The 13,640-nt window shown below is 46.1% G+C and overlaps 1 protein-coding gene across 2 annotated transcripts in view; it reads right to left on the bottom strand.

The window, feature by feature from the left end:
- Nucleotides 1-5,805: 5,805 nt before the first annotated feature.
- Nucleotides 5,806-13,640, bottom strand: part of TTYH3 (tweety family member 3) — a 62,999-nt gene continuing 55,164 nt past the window's right edge. For both annotated transcript variants that reach the window (XM_065732864.1, XM_065732865.1), the window contains one exon: nucleotides 5,806-6,292. In XM_065732864.1, coding sequence (XP_065588936.1) covers nucleotides 6,221-6,292 — 72 coding nt within the window. In that variant the 3' untranslated portion in view covers nucleotides 5,806-6,220. The remainder of the gene's footprint in view (nucleotides 6,293-13,640) is intronic.

Raw genomic sequence — 13,640 nt, 5'->3', positions numbered from 1 at the left:
AGGACTTCAGCATCCCCACGCGGTCAGACAGATCTGGTTCTCCCCGTTCGGCCTTTGAGCTGTGCGAGCCTGTCCGATCCCTGCGGGGGGGATCCCCAGCTCCGAGAGCTGCCGGCTCGGGGCGAGGGCAATGCCTGCTGCCCTCCCTGGGAAACGGGAAAACCGGAGCCCCTGCAAGGCACAAAGACATTTGAAAGCATCTCCCCAGGGCATCCCTCTGTGCCTCATCTCCGAGGATGGAGATCTAACGGACCACTACTGAGGGCGAGGTGTATCCAAACACGTACCTCACGCTCCCTTCCATCACGCAGGCACCAGCCCTGCCCCAACCTACGCAGGTGAGCGAAGCCTGGAGGGCACAGCCAGCTGCCAGCACTGAGAAAAGGGCACGGGCTGCTGCTCTCTGAGCTCCCACCCCTTGGAGAACGGTCCACCTGGTAAAATATTCACCTGCTTACCGTCAGGGGCATCAGCTCTGGGTGAGGTGGTACCCGATGTACACGGCCCTTCTCTTCCCCCTCTAACAGCCATCTCCCAGCTCTGCTGCCTGCCCTCGGCCCGCAGAGCTACTGCACTGCACGAGAGGTACCAAACATTCAGGCAGGTTTGCAAACAGCGCGAATCAATGCGTAGGAACAGTGGTTTTATATCGTTTATTTTTAAAACATGAAACCCAAGCTGAATAGAAACCACAGAAATTACATTTAGGGTCGTTATTTTTTTTTTTTTTTTTTAGTATTTGCAAACCAAAAAGTTACAGTAAAAAATAGCTACATTACAATCAATAGAACTACAGAATTAAAAGTAAAGATACAAAAATGGGCTCAATCCTCTTTAACCCTCACAATTTAAAAACATTTTGGGTAAGTGCAGGAACACTCGAAAGAAACTAGCAGGTCCAAAGTTAAAAAAAAAAAGAAAAAAAAAAGAAAGAAACAAAAATTATATATATTTATATATTATATATGTATATAAAGTGGTATGATATACAACCATTATGGTTAAGAAGAAAAACAGAAGAGATACAAAAAGGCCAGGAACGTGTTCATCTTTAGGTTTCTGTGCACAGTGTCCAAGAAAAGAACTTCCCTCTGAATGATGCACTACGCCTCGTGGGGCCGCCCGCTGTCAAGGGACCTGAGGCACCTGAGGCACCCAGACCTGACGTGGAGGACAATGAATGGCACGAAGCTGTTCGGGCACTCCGGTGCCCCCCCCCCCCCCCGGTGCAGAGACTGCTGGAGAAGTCTCCGTGTGAGATGGGAGGAGGAAGAGGAAGGAAGGAGTTGGGAATTGCATAGCGAGGAACGATGTGGTATCGAATACGCAGAGCACCTAAGAGCTTCATGCTACGGTTTTCCTCTTCAGGAAAGGAGGGTTTTGAACGTTCTGGTTGCACGGCCGTTTATGTTCTGCTTTGTTCACGTGGCCGTGGGGGCTGGGTGAGCACCTGGGAGCTCCAGGCTCTGTGACAGCCCTTCTTCTTGGGCAACACGCACCAGAGGGCTCCGCTGGGGAACCACACTGTTCCCCCAAAAGCACAGGCCGCTCATTAGCCATCCAGGCACTGCCACCAACACAGCTCATGCTTCTGCTGGAAGGAGTGGAGAAGCCACCTGCGGCACACATCCCCATCACTTCTGGAAAGTGAGAGCCATGGGTGATAACAGAAGCCATGTGCTTACAGGACAGACTCGGCCCTGCCAGGCCCCATCTTTCAAGCTGTAAGACCTACTCCCCGCCCAACGCGTTCAGTGGGTTACACTGACTGATTCTAGGGGGAAGATGTTGGCTTCTCCTTGCTCCCCACGTAGGAAGTGCTTTGAAGACCCTTCCCCACTTAAGTAGAAACCCACCTAACCCTACGTCAGGCAGGGTGGCTACAACCAACAAGCCACAACACTTCCCTCCTCTTCAGATCCTGATTTCTGCACATGATTTCTGTTGCTGCTAGAAGGAAAAGTGACAAGACCAGAAGTCAAACATGTACATATCAATATGGGGATCTGTACCTTGCTCTTACAGGTATCCACTCACTCCTGCCTGCTAACGCCTTGCAGTACCCAGAGTTCTCATGAGTGATGGCTAAGCAGCCCCCTGCGAAAGCATTTACTCTCAGGAAGGCCAAACTTTTCATGTGAACACAACATATTTTTAGGGAACAGCTATGGAAAATCCTGACTTAGGATCACTGAAATCCTCATGCACTGCGTCCTCCTCAAAGCACTCTAATGAACATCCTTGCATCTTGGCTGAGATGACTGTACACGGAAAATTAACAGCTACCAAATGGAGAAAACTTAAAAAGGACAGGAGGGGAAGGGAGCACTCCATCCTTCACATTTGGATACATGGATGCACGCTAAAAACCTTAGCTTGAACCCTTTTATCAGCACATAAAATGAACTCAGTTTAATAATACATACAGGATACAAACACTACAGTTATATTCCCAAGACAGCACAAGAAATTCACAGCCAAGTCTTGATTCGATTTCCTTTACAATTACAATGCAGTCTTGAACACTGGACACGAGAGTCCAACATGCTATTTACATTTCACATTGTGGAGATGTTCGTGTGCTTGGAAGAGTTCTCAGTTTCAAAAGAAAAAGTCATTCACACATGATGATGTAGCGGAAATAAACCAAGCCAACCAGACAAGCCAATGACCACATTTGTGCTTCTGAAAAAGTAACATGAAGTGTCTTCAGCGATGCAGTCACCTTCAGCTGGACGAGCCTCCTTCCTTCTGCAGTCACTGAGGTGTCCAGAGGCCAATCTCAGCTCCCCTGAATTCTGGACCCCTTTGTTAGCAACCAGTAACATGATAAATGTTCTGATAAGGGCAGCTGGGACACACCAAGCGATATGGCCTTGGCATTTTGTCACATTAAGAACAAAGACACGCAATGGAAGAGAGAGAAATCTCTACAGCTTTCCCTCCTAGAGCTCAAAGAGTTTGGACTCCCTCAACCATGAATGCCATCTAGAACAGATGAGTCTTTGCCAGATAGCACCTGCTGTTCACTCGAGAGGGAGGCACAGAGTCTGGGAGATCTTGGCTTCTGAGAGTCCCCTCCTCAGACAAAATGTGACCATATGGATGAGACTGATTGCGTCGCAGCCATAGGAATAGGCAAAGGCCATCTGTTCTTCAGCAGATCTACTCAGACCAGCCTGCAGAAATGCCATGCTGTTGCTCAAGGTTCCAGTAAAAATAAAAAATAAAAATAATAAAAAAAGTAATAACAATACTAAAAGAAAACCAAACCATTTGTCTGTGTTTCCTATCCAGCGCTCTGCACAGCATGCAGCGGGGCAGCAGAGTTCCAGGATGCTTTACAAAAGTGCAATATCCATGTCAAGTAAAGGAAGTGCTGGCTGGACAAATGTACACAGCTCACACTGCAGTCATGTTATGCCGGCCTCCAGAGAGCAAAATGTCATCTCCAAAACATTCTTTCCAGTTATATTTTGAAGTCAGAGAGCACATGTCTCCACGTCTGTGCCTTGCTGCAAGCCCCAAGCGTTGTCAGAAGTTGTTCTGAGTGGTAAGGGTGGCTTGGAAAGAAGCAAGTCAAGGTGGCTGCTGCATTAGATGCTGCAAACAAGAGACATAGGCTCCCCCATCACCCCCGCTGCAGCAGGCAGTGCCACTGTGACAGCTCAGATCCAGCCCCTCCCAAAGCACAGCCACACTCATGTTCCAGCTGCATTCTGTATACAGCAAAGGCAATATACAGAAGCACCTGTCTTCAAGGGCTCCTCACACCCTCCAGCTTCCAGAACACTGCCTTCAGTGGGTAGGATCGGGCCACAGATTTAGGGCAGCCCCCCTAAAATCGATAGCCTAAGTAGCAATCTGGGCACATCCTTGCAGGATTGTGTGTCTCCTGCTTCTTTCTTCTTCAAAGCGAGGGGAAGGTTCTGCTGCCCCTGGATAACAGTTCCACCCTTTGGACCCTGCAAGCTAACCATGCCACATGCTCTAGTCCTGCGCCTTCTGGTAGGCTTTAGGGCAGGGCGGAAAATCTGGTGCTCGTGAGCCACAGTGTCCCACCCTGCAGCACTCCCCCTGCCCTTGTTATTCGATAACACCGAGGTATGTTTCAGTGTGAAGCCCATCAAACGTGTCTGAAAGGCCTACTCAGTCCTGAGCAAGAAAATCCTGCTTCCAGAGATTTACGGTGAAGTCTTCTCCCGAATCCCGTCCCGCCTGTGAGATGCCTCTTCTCATTCCTGTGAATGGTAAAAGCTGGCCTATATCTTTGTCAGTCTGTTAGTGGTTTATCTTCTTGAGAGGAGCACAAAGCTTGCTTTCCACACAGCTGGTGCCCTTTTACAGCAAATGCCATCATCTCAGCTGCCTGCGAGGAGCAACTCTTACCTCACTGCAAGAAGGCAACTGGCTTGAGGAAAGGCAGATCGGTAGATTTTGCGCCTCGTACAGCAAACGTGGGATCAACAGACCCTGAGTCTGAACATCGCGGAGGTGAAGATTAACCTCCTCTGCCAATCAGCTCCAGTTTGAGGGATATTTCCCACTCCACTTCTTCTGCCAGTTACTTAATGCCCTGCTCAGCAGCTACACTAAGATGCTCCTGCTCAGAGGTAAAACAAACAAAAGAAACGACGACAGAACATCACAGTTTCCCTACTGGAAGGCCATTACTCTACACTACTACCAACCCCACACGGGGCAGACTCCTCTTCCAGTAGGAAGCTGTCAGTGCCTGTTGGGAACCCTGCTCTTCAGTGAAAAGTACAGCACCAGTGGAGGACGTTGCCCTTTGCAGGCACCCAGCTGCCCCTTTGCAAGCTTTGTTCTGCCTCACGGCTAGAAAAATGCCTACATGTGCCCTAACATGGTCAGATAGTGGTTAGCAATGTGCCTTGAAAAACAAAAAACAAATAGAGTAAAACCATGTTCTGAGAGTCACGACGTTTTCCAGATGGCATTTGGGCTTCTGATTCTGAAGCACAGAAGATATACTGATGATCCAGTGAGTTTGTTAGGACTGAGGCTCCAAAAAAACCTCCTTCAGTGCCAGTTCAGCAACCCTGTGCTGTAAATTGTGATTAAAAAAAAAAAAAAAAAAGGAGAAGGAAGTCCAGCAGAGTTCACAGGTCACTCCTGCAGGGAGAGCTTGCATTTAGTATAAATTCATCGGTGCTTGCAGCTCCTCTTGTTTTCCACAAGCTGACTGTCCACAAGACCTGGCATCAGAGAGCTGAAACTCTTTAGTGCAAAAATCCCCACCACAAAGTCTTTTCCTGGAAAAGTTTGGCACCAAGTGGGTGGCAGCTGGCTCCTGTTTGATCTGTGTCAGCCTGATAAAGGCAGCACCCTGCTGCAGAATACCATCTGCAAGTACCTGGGCTTCCCTGATGGAGCAGAGAGGTCAGGTTCAGAGCAATGGACAAGGGTAATTAAATGGTGCTGGGATTCTCTGCTCCTCCTTGAGAATTCACATGCTAGCTACAGTGGGAAAGAAAAAGGTGTTTTCTTAGTGGTTTACAAAAAAAGTTATCAGGGTCGTGGAGTGTTTTTTTTCCTAGAACAGAACCACTAGCTCCCAAATTACAGTGGATATGCAGTGATACCAAGAGGCAGGGGTTTCCCTTCCCCCACACAGGGCAGTGGACCAGGGGACTCCCACCAAAATATCGTGTTGAGTATCAACTCAGCTTCCCCTGGTTGCATACTAGCCACAGACACTGAGCCTCTGCCTCTTCAGCATTCAACAGACTGAGCAGCTCTGCTGATCCCACAGCAGAAGATCTACCACGTCCTTCTGGGGAACTGAAGGAGAAAAAATGCAGGCACAAGATATTCACCAACGCTTTCTACCAGGTTACTCTGACAAAGCTGGCCCCAGGCAGGTGGAGCCCAGGGCAGGCAGGTAATCTCTCAGCTGCTTGCCTGCACGTGCTTGCTCTCTTTTGCACATCAGGTGCAACAAAGTGAAGGCTTGAATCCAAAAGGGGCTTCCACTCCAGTGGGCAGGTACGAGGTTGGAGGGGTGTTCTGAGCTGGAGAAACAGAAGGAGCTGCACTAGATTTTGGGCAGAGCAGCAGGATTGTTCTATGAGGACAGCACAGGGACACAGCAGTTGGCACATTGTTTTGTCTGACTGCACATGTGGGTTTTTTGTTGCTGTTGTGTTGTATTTTTGTTGTTGCTTTTTTTTATTTTTTTATTTTTTGCTTTTGCATCTTAATGCACACTGCCAGCATCTGGACGAGGTTGGTTGGTGGCGAGGTATTTGGCTCTCATGCTGGAGGTGTACTGGAGAAAAACAAGACAAAAAAAAAACAACAAACAAACAAAAACAGAACAGAGAAGTCAGTCAGAATGAATAATGCTGGAACAGAATGACAGATTGCAACCACTTCCCAGCATAACATCAGCAGTATATTTGCTGTGCATCAAGGAGCTGCCAGCTTGGTCTGACAAGGAAAGTTTCACAAGTCATTTGTAGCCAACTCTGAGCAGCACACTGTTATAACCTGCTGCAAGGATGCAGGCCAGGTCAGTGCAGATAGGTTAATGATTTATCCAAGCTCTCTATAGAGAAGGAAGTCCTACAGTCACAGAGTCAAAATGTGCCTTATTTCACTTGGGAGAAGAAAGGGAAATGGAAATGATACAGGTGTAAAAAACCACTTCACACCTTCATCCTCTTTTAGTCACGCTGCCTCTTTCAACCGCCAGAAAAGGAGGTTGAAAAGAAAATAGGTGTAAAGTTCATTGCATTTCTCTGCAATGAGGTCATCAGAAGACTGCATGCACCACAGATGGACAGTTGGAAAGTGTGGAAGAATGAATCCCCGCAACAATTTATGCCTGAGAAAGAACAGACCCCACCAGACTAGAAACAGGCTGCCATCCAACAAGATATTAGCTAACAGTTACCAGGTGGTTAATTACCCACCATGGCATGGGATCCAGCCCACATACCACACAGTGGTAGACAAGACTCCAGCTTGGGGCTGAGAAAAGAAGCTCACAAAGACATGAGGTGTCTCTGTTTCGGGGGTTGTTATTTAATTTTTTGATGCTAAGCAAGGTAATTCCAAACACCTCCCAGAACCTACCAGGGCAGCATGCCATCCAGCTTTGGATACTGAGCTGAAAAGCATGCAACTCATACACTGCAGTAAGAACAAGAGCCTCTGCCTCTTTGTGTCATTGTGTACAGTGCTTTGATCATGGCCATGTTAATGCTTCTGGGATTCAGCTACCACGATACTCAAAACTGAGCAGTGAGGACAGGTGGTTTTTTTTTTTTTTTCCTCTTTTAAATACCAGGAGCTTGAATAATTCTGTAATATCCACATCTTACTTCCCAGGAGTGCTCTTCTGCATACTAACTTATTATCACCTTTAAAACTGTACCACATAAAATAGCCAGTTAAGCTGGCAAAGAGACAACTGGAAGGCAGTTCCACACCAGGAGCTGTGATTTATCTTGTCCACTGGGAAAGAACATGGAGGCATCCTCAGGCTTTCAAAAGCTCAGCTATTCTAAGGAGGTTTCAGAGAATTAACGCACTTCCAGTTTTCATTCAAAGACCAAAGCGGGCTGAATTTCTGCACAATAGAAGAGAGATGCTGCTCCTTCAGCAGGGCTGACCCCATCTAGACAAGTCAAAGATACCTGTGGGTTATATGCACACTCATCTGTTAGTATCTTCCATAATTGGAAAACCTTCTGCAGAGCATGGATTTTAATATAAAACCCCGGCCCAGAAACAGCATCTATATTTAGAAGATAAAGGGTACGCACATTCTCTTTAAGATGTATTTTTTTTTTCCACCAGTGAGAAAGAAAAGCTAGAAAATGCCAAGCTGAGCCAGTTTAAGGACTATATTCCATACAGTTCATGAAATATGAGTGCTGTTCTGGAAATGAAGTCTAGGGCATCATTAAAACATGAGACTAACCCAGCAGGCTCAGAAAAGCTTGGAAGACCTCACCGGATATGCAGGACACATTCAGATAGTGTAATGTTGTAATTTCCAGCCAAGCATCATGCTAAGAAGAGCATCTTAGAAGGCAAAATGCATTTGATTGCTCACTTTCCATTTGTATTCCATAGGTAAAGCATGATAGGAGATGAGTACGAACAGAGAATTCACAGTTGTTAAGGTTTTGCAAGAAGCATTTAGAAAAAAAACCTCCAGGATCATGGAAATCCTATAGATTCAGCACACAACTTGCAGCATCAACTTTCTTTAGAACAATAACCATCAAGATGGAACGTTTGATGAACAATGGTTCAATAATGTACCCACTGTGTAAGGAGAAGTTGAAAAGAATTTGCTCCTTCCTCCCCCAAGAAAATACCCACAGTAGCTTAAGTGTCACTGAAACAAAGTAATCAGGATCATGAGATTTGGACAGCCAAGTAGAACGCATTTTACATTCAAACCTACCTGCTGCAATCCACCACAAGGAACAAATCAAGACTCAATAGTCAGAGTTAGGGCTGATGTTCTCTCCTTAACTCAGGATTTTTGTACCTTAGAACCTTTTTCCCCACTACAGTTTGAATTGGTTATTCCTTCTGTTAAGGATATTTTAAAATGGTCATGAAAAGTTGGGTTGAAAATTCGGAACAGAACTTCCTCACACCTCTTTTAACCAGCACAGCACAGCTCTAAAAGCATGCACCAAATATCCAGTCACTACATTAGACTCAATGCGTGAAGGCTTTGCTCCACACGCTGTCAGCAGCAATCTCATCTACGCCCTTCAGCACATCCTTTGCTGTGAAGCAATGGAAAGATGCTGCAGAACACACAGATCCCCACATCTGGGCAGGCCAACAGATGAAGATGTACCAGCAGAAACTTGCCAGTCACATGGATATGAAACCAAACGATACTATTCACAATTAAAATAACTACGGCTTTAGCATCTTTTAAAAAAGGATCTAAAGACTTTCAAGCCTGAACACAATTAGGAGCTAAAGAAGTCTTGGTCTCTGCTCTCAGGTGACCTGGATACACTGCCTGACACAGCCATCATGCACACTGTTGCACTTAGTTTGCTTTAAAGAAGAGCTTTCATAGAAGGCAAAGTACATGCACAATGCTTCTATTCTTCCAGTACTCTCAGCACCCGGGTTCCTATAAGCCCTCTTGTACCCTTTTAAAAACAGCAATGAGGTCGATGCCTTCGCCACACTGTTAGCTACCCTGAGCAGAGGGCCTAACAGACCTAACAGACTTCTTGCTGCCATTCCTCCAGGTAGATTGTGCTACCCAACACAGCACACCTCCCAGACACTTACCAGGCAGCTAGGACAAACACAGCTGATCGCACAAGAGTTTATTTTGCATTTCTTAAAAAGAAAAAGAATCTCTCATTCACTTCTAGCCGCTTTTAGGGCATAAACTTTCATAGGTATAGTTTGTGAGGTGATTTAGCACAGGTAGGTTGCATACAAAGGAATCATTGGTTGCAAAAAATAATAATAATGAGAATAATCGGTTAATTTTAGAGACCATAAATTCTACCAAGTCCCGTGAACTGTGCAGATCATGAGTACCTCACTGCCAACATTGCTGCTCTGGAAGATCACTTACCGTGTGAAACCATGACTCCAAGTAAAAACCATTCGTAATTAAAAAAATACATCTCTGGTTACCCTGACTGATTTCCTGCCAGAGCTATTTTAGCAAGCCAATAAAGGCCAAAGCTTCTGGAGTCGAGTTCTCAAAGGTTGGTCCATCTCTCAAATAGCTACAGCACAGCAAACACACAGGGTTTGGTATCATTATGAATGAGAGGGACAACACGGAGGGAAACAGCCAATTCCAGTCAGTGGGTTTTGAATTCAAAGAGATTTAAGTCAACCAAGTAAAAAAAAAAACAGAGTTTGTTTGTTTTGTTTGTTTTTAGAGTCTTGGAAAGAATGTAAAGGCTTTTTCTTAGCCCTACAGACACATTAACTCTGGGTGTGACCTTAGGGAAACAGAAGGCAGTAAAGACTGAGGTCGTGTCCCAGCCCAGAAGATATTTCAAGCTCAGAATGAAGACCTTAGAATTTTCCCCCACCAGGCAGTTTTTTATTTCATGGGATAGACTCATAAGCAGTTTTCTGACTTTGCTACAATACCACCTGCAGGAAGCAGAAAGACCACCATGAGCCCAGGAGCAGTCTTTAAAGGCTTAAGACTGAAGGAAGTTGAGACCCTTCCACGGGTGCCAGCACCATGCTTCAAGACAGGATTGTGTTCATGCACCACAGCAGAGGGCACTGAGACATCCAAGTCAGACAGCACGCTTCCCAGCACATCACGAGGCAGGCAGACAAATGGCAAGAGGCACCAAGAGCACAGACCAAGCAGCAACATGACAGAAAGAAATCCAGTGCAAGGCTAAGTCCCAGCAAGAGCAGAGCAAGAGCAGCAGAAATGGAGGAAGAGCAGCTTTATGGACACGTCCTTCTGGGAACAGAATTAAGATATGGGTCACTGACTGCACAGGCCAAAAACAATAGGCCCTTTATTCCAACTGGAAGCAGCACCTTCCAGTCACTGCATGGCTGTAGCTCCCTTGAGGGAGCACGGTGTCCTTTACACCAGGTGAGCTGACTGTGAGCTTTCATTACACCCTGGACTCAACCAAGCTAAAAACTCTAAGGCCTAATGCAGACCACCTACTCTTTCCGTAAGCAAGTGGCTTTCTGAGGGACCACTGTGAGGATAAGACACACTGGCTACCCTTGGAGACCATCAGCAACAACAGCACATTGAAAATTCAGACAGTGAAACGATGCTAAGGGGGCCCCCATTCACAGTGCCCATGGGAGATGGATGAAATGAGTTGGACATACACAGAACAAACAAAACAGTAAAAGGTTTTGAAACAGAGTGAAATAAATCTTAGTGCTTACACCTGGATCCTTAGGGAAGTTGTCTTTAAACTGACTCCTTTCTGACTTTAAATGCAAGGAGAAGCTGCACACAGATCTAACGGGTATTGAAATAACTCTTCAGGACAGGCCACCACTACCAACCAGAGCCTTTCAACACATTAAAAACCCTACTGAGGAGCTTAAAGCACATGGCAGATAAACATCTGTGGTTTGGGACACATGCTGCTATGAGCAGTCAGTACAAAAAGAACAGCAGCAGGGATCAAGGGAAGCCAAAAAGTGGAAACAAAAGAACTGGTCCTGACTGAAAAGCTGCTAGATTGGTTCTTGGTATAAAACAGCTTCTTGGGATGGGAGAACTTCTATTCTGCATTTCAAGTGCACCATTAATTCCACAATTAAGCAGTGCTCAGGACTAAGCGTTGAAGCTGTTCTCCAGTGTGGACTCTGAGGCAAAGCAGCCATGAGTGAGCCGTTGTGAGGCATGGGCCTCTGTAGCCATCACATCGAGCACCAGAAGCCTTTCCAGGGTTAAATCTGCTGCTTGAGTCTGCACCAGAGCAAAACTATGTAATTTTAACCCTTGGCAGGAGGGGATGGGGTGGGAGGTGCAGAGGAAAGGAATGTGAAGAAATAAAAGGCACTGGCCTGGGATAAACAGTGCAGGGATGAGGAGTGGTTGGGAGTGGAGAAGGGGTTGAGCAAGGAGGACCTTTTTTTTTCCAGTACCTGTTCCATTTGCGGGCGCTGTTACCAGTATGTCCGTGCACTGTCCGAGGGCTTAAGCTGCCAGCTCATATGGCTGCTACTGTCCATGGCAGCCAAATACAACTGTGATGACGCAAGAAAGAGAGAAAAAGAGAGTGCAGCCTCAACGTGCATGAAAAATACAGTGCAAGCAAGTGAAACGCTGTGGTGTGTGTCAGTGACAAGGTGACAACCCTAAAGGAACAGCCCTGCGGCAAGAAGGAGAAAACAGAAGGAATGAGAAGAGGAAAAAAAACAAACAAACAAAAAGCCAGGGAAAGTAACGGACAAACAATGCGGCAGGATCATCACAGCTCAGTTTTCACCATCTGTTCTCAGAAAGGAAGCTAAACAGAATGCACCAGGCCAGCCCACCCACTGGATATACCCTATTTACACGGTGAACTCCCCATTGCCCTCCCAGATGAGGCAGAGACACGAGCATTAGTATCCTCTTATCTCTCTCCTTCCACAGATAGTTTGCTGCAAACAGGTCGAGCAAGATCTTCTGCCTCCATACAACCTCAGCCACCTACTATGGACAGCTGGGAATACAGGAACAGAGAAGACCCCCTCCCCTGCTGCCTACCTGTACTGCAGGACAGTAGAAAGGAATTTCTCTCTCTCCACCTATCAGTATGCCCCTCCAGAAACCACATTTATCCTACAGCCCATTCCTTGCTTCACCAATGCAAAAGCTCCATTGTTTATAGGTGCAGCAATGCACTGCCCTCCTTCCCCAGCTCATGCACTTCCCCAGAGACCACACAGACGGCTGTCAAGTCAAGTTCCTCTGCAAAAATAAAAATAAAATCTCATCTTTCTCTCCTCCCAGAAACCAGCCTAAGGCACCAGGACTCAGTTCCCCTTTCAGGGCATCAGCGCAAACAGTTCCTGAAGAACCAGGAAACATCTTGCATAACTAAAGCCCCTGCAGAAAGGAGTGTGCTTTTTCTGAAGCAAAAGAGCAGTAGGGGAAGGGGAGGCAGGACCTTGGCCTACAGACACAGAAGGAACATATGTCTCAGCAGTTCCAGAGGGATGGTGCCCTTCCTACAGCAGGAAACGCCAGCAGTAAAGCAAGCTCTTGCCACAGCACACTGTGTGCAACACGTCAGCTCTTCTGAGGACTGCCTCATTGCTGAGAGCAGATAGCACTACCAGAGCTTCTGTTCAGAACACCAGGCATCAGGAAAAAATAAACCAAACACCCTATTTTTATTCCTAAACAGGTTGCAAGAGATCTGTCCAACTACCAAGTCAAGGATCCCCTTTCCACTTTTCAGCTTCCCCTATGATGAGATGAACTGGTCGTTCTGAAGTGAAGACATGAATGTGATTGTCCCCCTTCCCACCACAGTTCCTACTCCTTCCTCCCCTGCTCGTGAATTTGAATCATGTGTCACTGAGCACATTTTCTATCTATGCTTGAGGACTGGCTGATTACTAATCATGCTACCACTCAACCTCTGTAATCACACACAATTAGCCAGCACTGTGATGGCATGCTCTTCAAGTTCTGGTGTAAGTAAGGTTCACACGATATCAAAACCATCCATGAAAGTGTTTTAGTTTTGTTTTGTTTTTCCTCCCCCTCCATAGGAAATTAAATACAAAAAAATAGCTTCCAAAGAAAGTAAAAGAGTTGTGAAACAAAAAATTAAAAAAATATATCTCAACAACAAAAAAAAATACAAATTTCATCCCACTGTCTCTTTAGGGCAGATTAAGGAGAGAGGTTCAGCAATAACTCTGAACTTACTGCTTTAACAATCTTCTTTTTAAGGAATCAGTGCAGTGCCAGAGATAGCAAGAATACTGCATGCAAGTGAATCACCCTGCTGAAGTCACCCACCAAGACACTCATGCATTTCAGTGGTGGCAGGACTGGGCCCATAAGATTACTAACGTGAACAGATTGAGTTTCATTGTTGTTGTTTTTTTTTTTATGTGCAGTGTCAAAAGTAGCATAGCTAGGTTTTGTTCTCCGTGGCAGGTGA

Source organism: Cyrtonyx montezumae, unplaced genomic scaffold (genome assembly GCF_038088225.1).
Source record: "Cyrtonyx montezumae isolate F1298 unplaced genomic scaffold, pur_monq_1.0 scaffold_16, whole genome shotgun sequence".
Classification (NCBI taxonomy): domain Eukaryota; kingdom Metazoa; phylum Chordata; class Aves; order Galliformes; family Odontophoridae; genus Cyrtonyx; species Cyrtonyx montezumae.
This window is presented reverse-complemented; position numbering and strand designations above follow the sequence as displayed.